Here is a 16,844-nt window from a genome sequence, read left to right on the forward strand (position 1 = left end):
TAGATGGTAATAATCTGTGTCTTCATAACACCGGAGGGTTTGGGGTGTGATGGGTTAGTGTGTGTGCCTCACTGTGCAGTGCATGGGAGTCATAGGGGTGCAGGAATCTACTGCAGCTGGCTTTTAAGAGGCTGATGAGACTATTGGAAACTGTAGCACGGCTGTTAGTTTATTATGACTGCATGGAGCTTAATTAGTCTTTACTGGGGTGCTTTTCATAAGTATTATTTCTTACTACATTGAAGTGTTAAAGTGGCTGAGAAGAGGCAACTGGTAAAATGCCATCATATCTCTTTAAAGCAGTAGCTGTTTATGGTGACATTCAGCATCTCAAATGAAATAGATTTAAAAGATGAGGTTAAGTTTTTTTCCACAAAACCCCAGGGAAACATTGTCTTTAGTTCAGGAATGAATTCACAGCAGTTACTGGGTCAAAAATTCCTACAATGATTATCTTTCTTGTATCCTTGTTTTTCAAATACCTTTTTTATTGAAGACTAAGGCTGGAAGAAAGGGGGTATTAGGTCCTGAAAATGGGTGGAGAAGAGTTGTAGTTGGGGAAATGCTCCTCCTGTTTGCCTCCTGCTCTCCATAGGGAGATATTATCCCCCCTTACAGTAGTATATGGTAGATTTTTAGATGGAAACAGTATTAAGCTACATAGGAAAAAAAAAAAACCACCAGTCAAAGCCATTTTGTAAACAGTGATTGTTCATGACCATTTCTAATAGGAAAGGATTACTCTAATTATCAGCAGATACTGTGAAACTATCAAATAAATGTTAGTCCTTTGTACTTCCAGCACAAATGTTTGTGTCAGGTCTATGTGCTCAACAGAGAGAGAGAAGAGAGGATTTTAAGGATTTCCCTCCCCCCTGTAAATAGCATAAGGAATATATGATGCTCATGTTTAGAAAAACTGCAAAGGGGAGAAGAAGATGCCTGTGTGTGTGCACAAGTGCATATGAGTAAAAGCTGTTTTGACCTTAAAGAAATGAAGGTCAATATCTTCCCTCCAAAGGAAAGGAGATATGAATATACCTGTGAATTTTTCTCTAAAAGCTGAAGGACTGATTTATGTTGTGCAGTTTCAAATTGTTGTGCAGAAATAGAGTTTATTGGAAACTTGATGGTTATTTAGGCACAAGAGGGTAGGGAAAGTGTGGTGTCTGTCCTCTGAATTGTTGAACTTCTTAAAAAAAAAAAACCCACTTATTCAGTATCAAACCTAAAGGAAGTCTGTTTAAAATATAAGAAAGTAGCATTAACTTGGGTCCTTTGAGGAAAGGATTTTAGTGTTTGAACTGTCTCACTTAACCTGAGATATCCATTCCCACCCCCCCGCCCCCAATCTTAATTGTAGACAAATGTTTATCTTGAACATTGCACTGCCTGTGAAGTTGGTTGTGCTGTACCTTTCCACACTCACAAGGTAGCCTCAACAGTTTGGCATGTAAAGTGGTGGAAGCTCATGAGCTCTTGTCTCCTGAAATGTCTCATGAGACTGTAACAGTGGCTTTTACATGTTCTCTTGGGAAAGTGTTTTAGAACTTTTTAATGGTGCTCAGTGATTGGAAGAAGTAATAAAACGACTCCACTGCTGAAAAACAGAGGTATAAGAAGTCTATACAGCGAATCTGGGACTTAAAATATTTTCAGATAAACGTACTTATCAAAAGGCTTGTTATGGGTCTTAGAAAATATCTATCAGAAAAATGCTTATAACTTCTTAGTCTAGCTATTGCTAGGTGATGTGTTAAAATCACTGGTGTGTGTAGTGTGGCTGACCTTACTGAGAGTAGAGTGATGTGCTAGATGATCTGTGTCCTGTCCTATGTGTGGCTGAGAACAAAAAGCCAAACCACTGACCATGTTGTGTTGAAGTTAGAAAGCCTAGCTATGTACTGTTATCATACTTGCGATCTTTCCAAACTTGTGGAGTTCAGGCATAATGGAACAGCTTAGGAAGAGCCCACTAGAGTCAAAATTGGTTCACAGCCAGTTTTAAGTGGTTTGTGCTTGCTTATTTGTTTGGGAAGGAAAAGAACAAAAGTTAAATGAGTGAGCTTAAATGGCAGATATTACAGTTAGAGGACCTCCTTGAATCATTGTTTCGGTTGACAATGTAATCTTTTTCTAGGCAAAATTGTACTACACGGGGAAACAGAACAGCTGAAGCAGGCTTGATGGAGAATAGAAACCACTGCTATGCTGAATACAGTTTAAATAAACCTTTTCCAGCCTGTGGCTTGCCAACTACTACTAATCTTAGCTTACTTCTAAGCAGCGTGCAAATAAAAACTGAAAAGTAAGTGTAGGGACGGCCTGTGTATAAGATTTAGAAGCTGCTCGTTTCTACTGGGAAAGCTCTTTGGGAGCCACAAATCAGGAAGGCTGAGAACAGCTCATCTGTGTCATCTGAAGAACAATAAGCATAAGCAAGCAAGTCCTTGCAGCTCTAGCTGGAGCAGTTTAAGAAGTTGCTGCCTTATGGATTGTTACTGCCCTTCAGCTAAGTTGCAATAAACACTTGTGTGAGAACCAGTCGTTGGCTCAGTCACGTAAGTTGTAGCTGGCCCCACTGACTTGATGGTGTAGTGCATCAGGAGCACCTTCACAGTCAAAGTTGTTTTCCTCTTCGTGTATTGGCAGTTTGTACATTTCAGCTGTTGCTCACAGTGTGGATCAGCCCTTGGGACTGTGCAGTGTTCTCTGGTCTTTCTCCAAACCGAAGGTCTTTCTCTAAATGGAGCATATTCTCCGCTCGCCTCCTAAACTACAGCAGTCACCTGTTTCAAAAGGCTAAATAAATTTGGTATTGCATAATAAATTGGGGGTGTTTGCAAGTCTTGTTATAAACTGTACCTGTTTGAATTAATTTATTCGGGAAGGAATGTGTTACCTATTAACTTCTGCTCACAAATGTAGCAACTCTGTTTTAATTTCTAAGTTAGACTTACTAAAGCTTCTCAATGATGGTTAATAAAGGTAGTGAAAGACTGCCAGTGAAAACATAAACCATGGTTGAGCTTCTTCAAACTTAATGAGGACTAAAAAAAAAAAAAAAAAAAAATAAAATTCAAATTCTATCTGGTATGTAATGGAGAAGCTACCCACAGTTTCATTAAGTGGGCAGGACGTAGTCTAACAGCTATTTGTTTTCTCCTTTTATGCTGATTCAGCCCTGGCTAGCAACTCTGAAAACAAATGTCACAATTTTTTCTTTAGGAATGTGGGTAATTTCAAGCTAATGTTGCAAATACCTAATTCGTGACCTCTAAAATAGCCTCAATTCATAGCTTGGCTTATTCTTCCAGGGTTTGATGATGATGTGTTAGGTTAGCCACTTGAGCTATGGCTGTGCTGGAACGCAGCAGTGTAGCAGCTTGAGCTATCTGGGGTGAGTGAGTGAATGAGTGTGGTCATGAAGTCTGCTGTAGACATGCAAGAAACACTTGTATTCAGTGCTATGGTTCACCGTAAACAAGTTGCAGGGTAAACCGTGACTGGGACTTGACTGACCTCTGCTATGCTTTGTTTGATAATGATTAACTTAACGTACTTAGCAGTCAGTCAGCAAGCAAAACTGAAGTATGGCTGTTGTGATTTCTCTCAAATCTTGCATCTTTTAGAGTAAGGGATAGAACCACTTTTTTTTTTTTAAAGTTTTTGTTATTTTAACTTCAAGTAGCAGGAACACTTATAGAGTCTACGTCAATGCCCCCACCCCACAGTGAAGAGGTGCTTTCTCAGGCCTTCGCTAAAGATTCAGGAGTATCTTGCAGTAATTAAATGAAGTACACAAAAGAGGCAAGAGTGAAATACTGGTCTGTCAAAAGTTGTTTGTGGCAGTTTGACCTGACAGCTTTCTCAGAGGCTGGTTTCTAGGTAGAGGAAATGTAGTAGATGCTGTCTGTCTGTGTCTTGTATCACTCTATATGGGAAATACTAGGTAAACAGACAAAGTTGGGAGTTGGTAGTTGATTTAAAACAGCACTGTTGTATTTGTCTTTGAAATGGATAGCATTGGGCTGGAGGGAGAGTTTTGATGTAATTCTTCATGGACTTGTGTCTGAGCCAGCATTGGGGGCTTCCAGTGTTTTGTGGGAAAAGTGTCTGAGCACTGATGAAGCAAAACTGGTTAATATTATTCTAAATCTTAAAACCACTGGATACCCACGAGGAGTGGAGTGCACCTGAATTTGATCTTGCTTCTGGTATTAATTAGTGTTAAAAGTTTTAGGACAAAGAATGAGAATTTTTGCAAGTTCATTGCTTAACAGTTTCAAAGAAGTAAGACTTGGATGTAAAAACTGACCAACAAATGAATAAGCTGATGATGACAAGGCAAGAAGAAAAAGATAAATGCAGTTTCAAGGTACATTGAGAGATGGTTTTCCCCTAAAGAACACCAGTGTCCTTGATCATTTCTGACCTTCAGAGGTTCCTTCCAGCTTTTAGAAGGACAGTGCAATGATCCTACTTGCCTTCCTTTAAGATATCTGTGATGTCTCCATCCTTTTAGTCACCTGCAGCCTCCCACAGAGTAACCTGACAATGATATTGTCCTCCTTTAGCACTGGTGGATGTATCACATCAGATGCTTTGAGCATGTGTAGGTTCAGCTTCCTTAAAGAGTCAGTACTGGCTTGATTAAATTTAGGTATTATAACTTGAAATGTCAGCTTTATATTGTTAGCAAATTACATGCTTTCTGAAAAGTTCAGTTGAATATTTAATGGCTTACTGTTAGCAAAATACTGACTCTATTCCTGTAAACTGCCCCGTCTTTATGTGAAGTTGCAGAACGTACATTGAAGAGTGAATGACTAAGCTGTAGATAGCAAATATTATTGCACAACTAAAGGTAGAGGTGAAATGTAAGATAAACAGTGCTATTGCAGAAATCTCACTGTGAATGTAAGTGTGTTGGTATATTTGGTCTGCAGTAAGGTAGGTGCTCAGCAAACAAACTTGTGCCTGTCAGTCTTCCTGTTAGGTTTGTTAGAGATGTTTGTTGCAAGTCCCTTCATAGTGTTAAGTGTTTGATGATAGCTTATGGAGTAACTAGGCAACATTTTAAAGACAAACGCAAAATATAAAGGCATGCTTCATCTCTGTAACCAGATCTCTTTCCATGCTTAGTCCAGTAGAACTTGGTTTAAAGAAAAAAAAAAAAAAAAAGGAATAAAAAGTTATTCAGAGCTTGGAATCAAAGAATGGTAGATTGTCAGACCGCCTGTGTGCTTTATAATGTTATGTAGCTTTTATGACACGGTCCTGTGAATGCTCTGGCAGCAGCAAAATCCGTGTTGATGGGAAGGTCTCCTTCCTCCAGGCAGTGATCCATTTTCACAAAACTTGTCAGGAATTCAATTTTTAAATGTCCTTGAATAGTTTGATATTTGAGCCTGTTCACCTACAGTAGAAGGCAAATACACACAGATCTTCCAAGCCTTACATCCACAACAAACAAGGTTATTGACCAGGGAACCAGGCTTTTCTTGGTTTATGGTCTATGGCACCTGAGTATTAAATACTGTCTAAAAATAAACAAGAGCCCTCCATTCCCCCTACACCACTGCCTCTTTTTAGAAAGACAACAATTTCTCCCATTTGAGAAATACCAAAGAAGTTGCTTCCTCCACCTCAACAAAACCAGCAACTTTTTTGGTTATGCCTGCTACAGAAATGGGGCTGGAATTTTATCACTACTGAATAGGTATTTCATGCTCTGGAGCGATAAAAGGAAAGGCTATGTCAAAATGAATGATCCGCAAGAGTCTTGCACTTGGGTTTTGGGAAGGACAACCCTTGACATACCTGCAAATAAGAACTGTTTCCCTCTCCGTAATTTCCAGCTGATTGATGGCTGGAAGTGTAGTAGCCCATAACTTTTTCTTCAACCTGAATTGGGAAAGCAGGTTAATACTCACATGCATCCATTTTCACTGCTTTCCTAGAATTAACATTTTTATCTTGGCACACTTATTTCATGTTCTTACCTAAACAAAGGCTCGATGCAAAAAGGAGGATACTTATAGGAAGGGTGGCAGGATTGTGAGACAGTCAATGTTTGTATGAAAGTTGCTGTGTTTGACAAGAATTGTAGTTACTGTCAAAGTAATCGGAGATACATTAAATCTGAAAGCAGGTAATACATCTGTGGAATTGTTTTCATATATTTGCATATTTGCTTTCTAGTTGGGCAGTTCACTGTGTGGGGTAGCTCCAAATGGCTTCTTCCATTCATTCCAAGTCAAATTGTGAGGGATAAAGGCAGATCTGTGCATTTGCAATACTTAAAATATCAATATAGTAAAGGGCAATTGGAGCAAAGACAGTTGTAGAGGGTGGGCATCTGTTTACTTGTAAGCTCTGTTCTGTGATAAAATTTCTGTGTTTGCAATGCTACGGCCTTTGAGTTTCGGTAGGAAACTTGATGACAGATTCTTCCTTTTCTGTTTGATTATCTTGTATCAATTTATGAATGACTATAGTGTGACCAAAGCAGAACTAAGTCATGCTTTTAAGAAAAGCTACTTTGTTAAAATACAGTAATTCTTTGTAGACAGACTATAGCTTTGAGCTATGACTTTTCGGAACATCCTGCCTGAACCAATTACCCAACAAATGTGTTTAATGTACATCTGGAGCCTTCCCCAAAATTAACAGGGGTTTTGTTGGGTCTAGTCTGTTAGTTGGGGAAAAAAATCCTTTCATAGTTTGGTGAGAGAAGGGATATGGAGTAAAATGTTTTGTATTCTGACAGCCAAAACTTCATGCATTTTATTATATGTACATAGTAAGGTAAACTCAGGATCTGTTCTTACTGGATTTTCAAACAAGAAAACATGGCAACTCCTTTGTAGCCAAGCAACAGGTTGGTTTGAGGAGCTGCCAATTGCTGTCCCCAGAGCATATTCTTCTGGGGAGACTAGAGCAAAGTAGGTTTAAGAGATTGTAGGGAAAAATGGCTTTCAGAGCTGTAATTCTTCTTGTCCTTCCTGTATTCTGGTAATTCTCCTTGGTGCCTCTTCAAAGCGTTTGTACTGGTCAGTGTTGTGTGACTGGGTTTCCCTAATGCGGCTGCTGCTGCTTGCATCAGTAAGATGTCTTTCAGCTCTATGACAGTAGGTGTTTAAGCACAGCAGCTTATTCTTGTCTTGAGGTGTGACAGTCTTTCTTTGGGTAGAAGCAAAAGGAGGAGAGCAGGAATGAAAGCAATGGTTCAATATCTGATACTTCCAGATTCTAAATATATAGCTTGATACAGCATAAGCCAATCTAACCATTAGCCACTTTTTGATACACATTTTGATAGGATTAGTTTTCTGCTAGTATGGCTCACGGACTGGTTCATTGTAGATGACTATCAGTGCTGGCTCAAGGGAGGCAGTGTGAATGTATGCTCGGGATGGAGGAGGTGGCACTTTCTGCTGGCAGCAGATATCCAGTTGGGAATGGTTTGCAGGTTACCTGAGCTGGGGAGTGTGCTTTTTGAGGTAGCTTTAGGGTGACCAGAGCATGGGTAGCTGGTACAGGAGGTGGTTCTCTCACTTTCCATACACTAATTTCAGTGTTTGTGTGGCTGCGTTATAAACTGGATCAGGGAGCTGATCTGGTTGAAAACTAAATTTTGTTAGTTCCATCAGCTACTTGAAGTAGCATCACGTGCATCTGTGCAGTCGGCTGCTGGTTCAAAGGGAGGAACAGGATGGTGGAACTGGGCAGAGGAAGCAGAGACAGACAGACATCAATGGCAGCTCAAGTTGAATTACAGCGGTGGGGGAGCTTCAGCCTAAGGCTAGTGTCAAGTTGTATTGCCTTTGTGCTTCCAAATTCTTCCATTCAAAAGGACATGCTAGTCTATAGAAAGCTTATTTCATAAGGAGAAGATCAAATTTTGTTTTTATTCATACACTCTGCATAATTTTCAAACTTTGTTTTTCGAATTAGGAATGCTGTAGTAACAGTTCTCTATGCAACTTGAATGTTATGGTGTTCAGTGTAGTTTGAAGACCTTGGGATATATTTGAATCCAAGCTGTGTATCTGAAGTGAAGTGATCGATTCCCGTGGGACTATGGTGTTGGTTTAAAACCAAAGGGTTGCTGTTATGGATGTAGCTTGAATTAAGAGCTTGGTCCTCTTATTTCATCCCCTCTTACAACATACTTGTCCTCATGCTTATATTCATCTGGTTCAGTTAAACTGACTGACTGAGTCTCTTGATTAGTCAGCCAAGCTGCTTTAACCTATGGTCAGACAAGCACCAGTGCTCAGAGGACAGAAACTGTGCTGTTGGTGTGGCAGAAATGTGACACCTTTCCCTAAGAGACTGGAAGTCATTAGTTTGGCTCAGCCTTATAATGAAACTGTATCGAGTTATATGGGAGTAACTTGAAATATATTTATGCTGGTAGCAAAAGTTGTGTTATCTAAGTTGTCTTAAAGGTGCTTCTTTTTCCCCCACTAAATTGTCTGCTTACATGCTTAAAATGTAATGTACCCATTGTGACTTTGTCTGGAGTTAATCAACCATTCCAGACCAATACACTTTCTCACCCTTTGCATGGAGTAACAGAGACAACTAATGTAAAACTTGCTAATGCTGTCCATGAGAGTAATTTATTTGTATTTCCTATTTCAGTTGCTCTAAAGGTCGGAGATGAGGATTGCCTGCTAACTTTTTCTGCTTTTTACCGCTGCAATTTGCTTATAAACCCCAAGAGATTTGCTGAATTGGTCTAGTCTTTATATTCCTACAGATCTGTTTGTCTGATGTTAGAGTAATGTTATCTCATGAAGACTTTGCTAGAGAGATATGTTTTTGGTTGGTTCTTAAGAATCATAAGACATATGGAAAAACTTAAGTATTTTCCAAATATTTTTAGGTTTCCATGAAAAACCACCTCAAAACTGTGGCTTTAATAAAAAAATGCTATTAAAAATTTTGCAAAGAATTTCAGATTATTTTTAAGACTTAGGCATGTTCTCTGTCATAAAAAAAATAAATATCTGTCTTGTGGGCTGCCTGCTGCCCTTCAGGTTGAAGCTGGGTCACAGAAAATCATGCAGTTTTTTGAAAGTATTGTTGAGATATATGTCCAAAGATGAGAAGTTCAGTGCTTCTTCCCTGCCCCAGATAACAAATCTGGCAAGAGTGCCAGATAAGGGCTCAGTTCTTTCAAAAGACAGGCTAAGAGATATGTAGTTACTGCTCCTTGGAGCCTTTAGGAAGGGGATCAGCTGCTTTGAAATCGAGACTACAGATAAATTGTGTTATTTGGGGCAGGAGAAAATAAAAACAAACAAACCATAAATAACTCTTCCATGTTAGTCGTTTTGTCAGAATCTTTTTTGGAATGGGTTGGTGAGATCAACTCTTGTTCTTGGGACAAAAGGCATCCGGCATTTGACAACATATGAAACATCATCCTGAGCCTTCAAGCAGTAATTTTTTGTTATTGTTAGTTGAGTGCTAGATGTGGGAACTGGCCATTAGCATAAGTAAGTGATCAGAAGGCAAAACTTGAAGCTTGTTGTTGTCTTGCTTCCATTTTCATAGTTTGTGAGGTTCAGAGTCCAGGTGGACACAGAAAAATGGATTTGGAGTAACATATTCGAGTACCAGATAACTTACTTTATAAGGTCTGTGTCAGTTCACGCTCACGGACGTAGAAAATAAAAAAGCTCTGCTGCACTTGCTGGAGCTTCTGGCAATGACAAAATGCATACAACTGTCTGGACTCTGTAGACTTTCTCTAGGACTAATTGTGTAAGAAAATTCATTTATAGTGTCTTGCATGTTGTGGAACACTAGCTTTGCATGGTAAACTGACAGGTAAAATATGTCATGATACAAAGCATTGACAAATGCACATTGCCTTCGAATAAACTACTTTCAATTTCAAGGCAAATGTTACTTGTGTTCTTAAGTTTTTAAGAAGTGATAAACTGAAGAGCTGTACTTTAGAGGCGACTGTATTTTTTTGAAGTGGCTTAGCTACAGTGACAAAATTACAGAGCGAAGTTATTCTTGGGAAGTGAGAAAGGGGAAAATCAAGTTGTCACTTTAGAAAATTTCTCAATAAATACTAAAGCTAGGAAATATTAACTTTCCACTCTACTCCTGGTACCAACTTGGCATTCATTCAGCGGTTTTATTCTAAAAGAACAAATGTACTGTCCTATGTTATCTTGATTTTTTGCTAGCATATGGAGTTGCCTGTGAAGTGCATGAGTCGCTGTTAGCTACCCCTGGAAACAGGTCAGGGTCAGAAAGTTGCACTTTTTTCTAGTTTATGCTGTCAAGTGGGCATACAGTACATCTGACTGCTGCTGGAGTTCTGGGCTTTGTCTCCTGCTGGTAGCAAAAAGTTATTTCTGGTAGGACTTGCAAGACCGGCTGCTGTATATCAAAACCAGAGGAACATAAACTTTATTTTTAGAGTGTTTTCTTGTTTCTATTGTCATACTCCCACTGCTTTTGCCTACTCTCAGCTTTTTTTTTTTCCTTGCAGTCACAGGCTTCCCCCTTCCTTTTTTTGCTGTGTCTGTACAGGAGTTGCTGTACATCATGCAGATGTAGAAAATGATCCAGTAAATGTCATTATGACAGTAGAAAATGATCACTGCGGTCTTATCAGGCGTATCACCAACTTTTACAATCTTATTTTCTTTCCCACTTTTAATAATCTAAACTAATATTCTTCTGCTGTCCTACTACAATCATTCTGCTCTATTTGTTACCCTGTAGGTAGGATTTTTGGAGGTAACGTCTGCTTGCAGGACACAGATAGTCACAGGGGTGCAGGATTTGACTTGCACTCCTGGTCAAGTGCAACCCAGTGCAGTTTGTCTGCACAACGGGGTGAGAGGATCACTGGTATTTCTTGCAGTTTTTGAACAAGCTAGTACAAGAAGTTGAAGGTACAACTGTTTGCATGTTTTTAACATTTTTCAGTCAGAAAGGACCTCATATTTTCTGTCATACTTGATGTTAAAATGTAGTCTAAAACTTGCCAGCGGTGCAGTCTGCAAGTCTCTGGTTTAGCCTACTGCGGCAAGATGCGGTGGCATCTGACTGCTTTGAAAGACTTGACTTCATGTCCTTCAAACTTTATATTCATAAACTAATTAAAATAACCATAATTTGCTGATACCAGGTCTTTTTTAGCTGGTTTGTTTTTTTAGAGGCATTGTGTCTGTATGAAGATAGCCTTTTGATCCAAGGTACATTGGGGCTGTTGTGTAGAAAACGGATCTGAGGTCTCCCTTCCACCAGTACAGTTTTTTTGTATAGTTGTGCAGTGTATGAGGGAACTGATTCAGCTCAATGCAAATCAGACCAAAAAACAGTTTGTCAGGCAGCTTTACTGCTCACCTCTTGGCTGTGCTACACTGATGACATGAGTGCTGCCAGAGCTGGTGGAAGGGGACAGGACACGATTGCCTCTTCAACAGCAGCCTGTCTTTATTTTGGCTGTATGTCCAGGTTGCCAGGCTCCCTGGCAGCCCATGCTGATCTAAATCCAGGTGTCTGTGCCCCAATCGGCAGTCCGGCCTGTCTGTGCTGAAACTTGGATTTCTGCTGCTGTGTGGCAAGCCTGCTCAGGGAGCTGATGTGGCTGAACACGAACTGTTGTTGTATCGGGGTTGTTCATCAGGCAGTGTAATGGGAAGAAATGCAACTCACTGCTGGAGATTTTTTTTTTTTACATGCTACCTAGCTAAAATAGAAATTATGCTTCAATACTAGTTGTTATGCAACAGCGTGATGAACTCTGCTCATTACATAGGTAGGATGACTGGTTTCATAGTCTGCAAAACTCAGCAGTAATTTGCAACTCAGAACAATAGTTTTTCTGGACCCATTTTGAAACAATATGAAATGTTGTTTATATTACTCTGCATACCAGAAATGGTCATAAATGTATTGAGGCTGTATATATGGACATAGATCTGTTTCAAACCTATTAAGCATGTGGGGAAGCTGCCTTGTAGCAACTGAGAAGCTGTCTGTTCATCCTGCTACTACTGAGCTCTGTGTCCTAGAGGGAATAATGATCATCACATTACCAAATGCTCCCTTTCTGTGGTCTGTCAGAGCGTTGTGTTCAAGAAGGGCTGTATGCGGAGAGTGGCAGGGAGTCTAACGTGTAGTCCTGAGCTTTACACTTGAACAAAATAAAGCTTTATTTTATTTATTATAATGTAATCCATTACAAATTACCAGTCAGAACAGACAGAAAACCTGTTTGAGGTTCTGAGCTTGCAGGAGGCAATTGGATTCTTTTGGAGCTAGTGACAAACAGCTGAAGTGTAAAAGCAAGATCTTTGTGATGCAGATTTATGAAAAAGGTGTTGAACTCATTGAAAAACCTGGCTCAAAGGGGGTGGAGAACACCTTTAACATTTTACTTTCTGCAGGTATATTTAAATGTTTGGATTATATAGTTTTTAATATAGAGTGTATGATGTTGAAATATATTCTGTAAAGATCCTGTAATTATCAAATACCTCTTGCAGGGTATAACTGACCTTCAGGCATTCTTCTCAAAGGTCGTGAGCGCAGCAGTGGGTGTCACAAAAGTGCTGAGCCACGCCGTATTGTGGAGTTCGGCTCTGTTCAGTATTTCCCTGGATCTCCTTTTGACAAGTCTTTAATGAATAAGCTAAATTATGGAAGCACTTCAGGCTTGCATGTTAATTTAAAAAAGAAAAAAAAAAGCTGTAGAGTAAAGCACTTGTTTGCTGGAGATGTTAGTGCTATTTCCAAGTGTCTGGTCATTAGTATTGTGTACTTGAAACTGTTTTTCTTCTCACTTAATACTTAAGATTCTAAATTTTTTGATTAATCTGGGAAAGGGTGCATACAGAATAAAAATGTTGGGCCAGCTGTATCTGAAAAGATGGTTAAAAATATTACCATGGATTATTACTAAATTTAACCAAAATTTTGGCTTTATTATATGAAATGGCAGAACTTTCAGGAATGTCTAAGCTGTTGTTTGAAAGGGGGGGGGTGTGTGTGAACTGGAATGTTTAAGGGATATTATAAAAATTGCTTGAGAGTGTCCTTAGAACTGTTAAGCTGAAAAGCTGCATTTTTTTAAATGTTCATTTAAAAGAAACTGTCTTGCAAATTACAGGACAGTATAAACAAAAAACTATAACAATGTTTGTTCTTGTTTTGCAGACCGTGAGGACCAATCAATTCTCTGCACGTAAGTGAACACTTTTCATTTGGGCATTTTTGGAAATCTGTATTGTGAAAGGGGTCTTTGATACAGCTGTAGTAGTCAAAACTTGGTCTTTAATCTTGACAGGCAATGACTAATGGTTAAAGATGTAGCATGAAGTGATATTTAATATGGGGATATATTCTTCTAATACCATAATTCACCTTATTGAAAGTTTTATAGGCATGTGCTACTTAAGAAATGTAGTTTAAAAATGCCAGTCAAGAGATCTAAATCAGAAATAAAAAGCTTTAAAAAGTGTACATCTGTCTGAAATGCTATGTTGTAACTACTCAATGTGTAGTGCCCAAGGGGGATGTGAATCAAAAGTTGGTCTAGAAACACTGCTAAGCAACAGCTTCGCTTTGGATCTGCTTCAAACAGGAGAACTCTGAAGTTGACATTAAGGCTTCCTTTTGCTTTCTCTGTGTGCACCTGAATTTGCCCCACCCAGGAGCAAATTTCTAGCTTCAGCTTAAATTTCTCTGGGATCTGGAAATGCAGTGGTGGGGTACTCAGAATATGAATGTGCTTTCAGGTTAATGACACTACCGAGCTAATCTGTCTTTGGGCTGCTGTTAAAAGAGGTGATCCAGTTTCCTCTCCTCTACCACATAAGCTGTGTGTTTCTGCAGATTTTGTGCTAGCATTGGGGGTTGGCAGCCAACATAAGCTAGTTCAGGGAGCAAAGCTGGGAGAAAACTGACCTTGCCACAAAATAATCCTTTGCAGCAGTTTCGTTCTCTGGGTCTGCACACTGTGGGCTCAAAGGAGAGTGCTAGCCTGAAGCAGGAGGTACGAACATGCAGGAGGGGAACTGTCCCTGTTGGTAGCACCCTGGGGGTTAGGATGGTTCATCTGTGTTGTGAAACCACACCTTGGCTCCATTCTGAAACTGCCTGCAGTTAGCAGTCTTGGGTATAACTTAACATATTCAGTTATCTGAGGGAGAGAGGGAAGATATGGTACCTTGCATGCCTCTGACTTGGTTACGTGATCAGTTGACCATGCTGTGTGCCAGTGCATACCAGTTGCATTGAGGCCATAGTTCGTGAGGATGCCTGCTTCCTGAAATAGCTCAATGGTTAGATTAATTGCTGGAAAGAGACCTGGGTTCAGCTTCCTTCTTGACATGAAGGGATTCATATCTTCATCTCCTGCTTCCTCCAAAAGTGCCTCTAGCTATCAAGCTCTATACAAGACTGAAGGTGGATCCTTTCAAGCCATGCTTTTTTGAACTATGCATACTATGAGTACAAGATTCATGGGGCTTAAGGACACAGAAGCAAATACAGTTCTGTAGCTGAGATAAAAGTTGATCCAGTTAACACAGGCTTGTCTAGGTCAGTGGTTCCTGCTCTTAGTAGGACTTCTATTTTCATGTGATGACTACTTCATGTGCAATGTACAAAATAGCGCTCAAAACAGGGATGGAATCCCAGAGTGAAAAGAAATGCTTTGTTCTTGTGTGTTTGTGGATGCTTCAACAGTATAAGCTTGCCTCAGGTGAATTTTTTGAAGTAGCTTCATGTTTTGTGCCTATGCCTGAACCTTGCACTCCTTTACATGGTCAGCTGAGACCACAAAGGTTGGAATGGCAGTGCTACAGGATTTAATGAATGTCTGATCTGTTCATTTGCAAATTGGAAAGCCTTTTAGCTCTCTTGTCTTCAATTTTGTTATTACCTCACCTGTAATGTTACCATAAGCTTTTGATCCTTCTGTACTGAATAGATAATTGAATCCTGGTTTATGCCTGGTATAACACACTTAAGCATGAAATATCTGGATCTTGTGATAGGTTCCCCATCTTGGCTTGGCAGTTGACAAGCTGCTTGCTGTACATCCCTTTGCAGAGGGATGCTTGCTTGCAGATGGTGAGGGGTGGGGAATTGATGTATGTCCCTACAGTCGGACCTCAGGAGAATGTGACCATATCCAGTACTGAAGTCTGGAGCTGCTGGGGACTGCTCTGAGTGCAGTCCTAATATTAAGACCCTCAGAGATGGCACTGAGGACATCTCTTCTGTTGGACATGTAAAATGTTGGTGACAAATCTACTCCATGTAAAATTTCAGAAGCTGGTGCTAAGAAGCAGTAAACAATACATCTCCAAAGGATTTCAACACTGTCCTGGAATCGTATCAGAAAACTAAGTACTGAAACTATTAGTACCATGACACTGGACAAGTTTTGCTACCTTTAATTCAGTGTCTTGGTTGTACCAGTGTTAAAGGCTACAATTAACAGGAGTGTGGCAGAGTCTTCATAAAGCTGCATTTCTAAGCCACAGATTCCAGGTTCTATTGGCTGTCTTGCTGCTTTAACCTGCATTTCTTACTGAAGTTCTTACACGGCCACGTGAAGAAAAAAAGGTTAAAAAGATCAATATCACTGAACATGGTTTACAAGGAAATACAAATTTCCTCAGTAATGTGGACAGATCTGTGGCCTCAGAATTATGAAAGGTAAGGCATCGTTTCTCCAAACTGCACATACAGGACCAAAGAACATCCAGTCTAGGTCTTACCTTTTGAGAATATGAAGACACATGATATGATAGATGGTAGGATCCAAGGTGTTTCTGTCATCTTGAAGTTGAACACCAAAGTTCCACCATAGCCCAGGAGACCTTGCTAACGCTGTCTAACCATCAGCACCATTTAGATGCTGACTATAAAAAAGAATAGTAGGGGTTACCAGACTGCTGTTCAGGTTAATAAACACTTTTCTCTTAAAATAGGTTTGTCTTGGGCTGCTTTTCAGCTCTGTGTCCAATTCAGAGAGAAGTGCCATCAAAACCGTTTGTATTGTCCTGCATGTATCTTTTGAACAAATAGACTATAAATACAGCTGCCTGCTGCAGTACTGTCCCTAACATGGTTTCCCCCATGGGCTTCATGGGAGAGCTGTATTCTTTTGTCAGGTTTGCATTACAAACTCAGTACGTGACATCTGACTGGCTGGGATGTTAATTCCTCTTCATGAATGGAACAAGGCCATGGTAAACTCCCTTGTGTAGCAGGCTAAAAGGAGGTCTCTTGTTTTGATCAAGAGTGGGCTAGTGTCCAGGACTTCTATTGCTTTGCTGATTCTGTGGTGAAGAGGTAAACTGTGTTATTTCCCTTCCATGCCACTGGTTTTACAGGTCTTAGACTAAGGCAGGAATAAGTAAGGTGAAAGGAGTGTGTCTTAACCGCACCGGAGGTGGTTTCAGAAACTCCTTTGGCAGTTCATAAAAGGCTTGAGACATCTTCTCATTCCAAACCTGTTGTCTTGGGACCTGGATCACCTGATTGACCCTGATCTTTAGTAGAGCTGAAAGTCCTCAGAATACTTTTTCTTTTCTCCAGTAGGAGTAGTTCAAGCTAGCTAGTGAGAAAGAAAACATCCATTGACTTGTGCACTTAGATGAGTGGACAGTTGTGGTGTGCCTGTCATTCTCCTGTCTCTGACTGCCTTGACTGTAATTGTCTTTGTGTACATCCTGGAGATAAGTCTCTCCCATTGCTTGATGAAGGCCTGTCTGGTTAGCATCTTCACCTATCTCTCCCTCCCTGTAGTTGATCAAGTTTCCTGGGTTTTTACCTTCCATGGC

The 16,844-nt window shown here is 39.9% G+C and overlaps 1 protein-coding gene across 3 annotated transcripts in view; it reads left to right on the forward strand.

Annotated features, from left to right (window-relative positions):
- The window catches only part of MYH10 (myosin heavy chain 10), a 105,283-nt gene that overhangs the window by 25,804 nt on the left and 62,635 nt on the right, over positions 1 to 16,844 (forward strand). For all 3 annotated transcript variants that reach the window (XM_052808760.1, XM_052808758.1, XM_052808759.1), the window contains exon 4: positions 13,204 to 13,231. In XM_052808760.1, the coding sequence (XP_052664720.1) occupies positions 13,204 to 13,231 (28 nt within the window). The remainder of the gene's footprint in view (positions 1 to 13,203; positions 13,232 to 16,844) is intronic.

This window comes from Harpia harpyja, chromosome 14, assembly GCF_026419915.1.
Source record: "Harpia harpyja isolate bHarHar1 chromosome 14, bHarHar1 primary haplotype, whole genome shotgun sequence".
NCBI lineage: Eukaryota > Metazoa > Chordata > Aves > Accipitriformes > Accipitridae > Harpia > Harpia harpyja.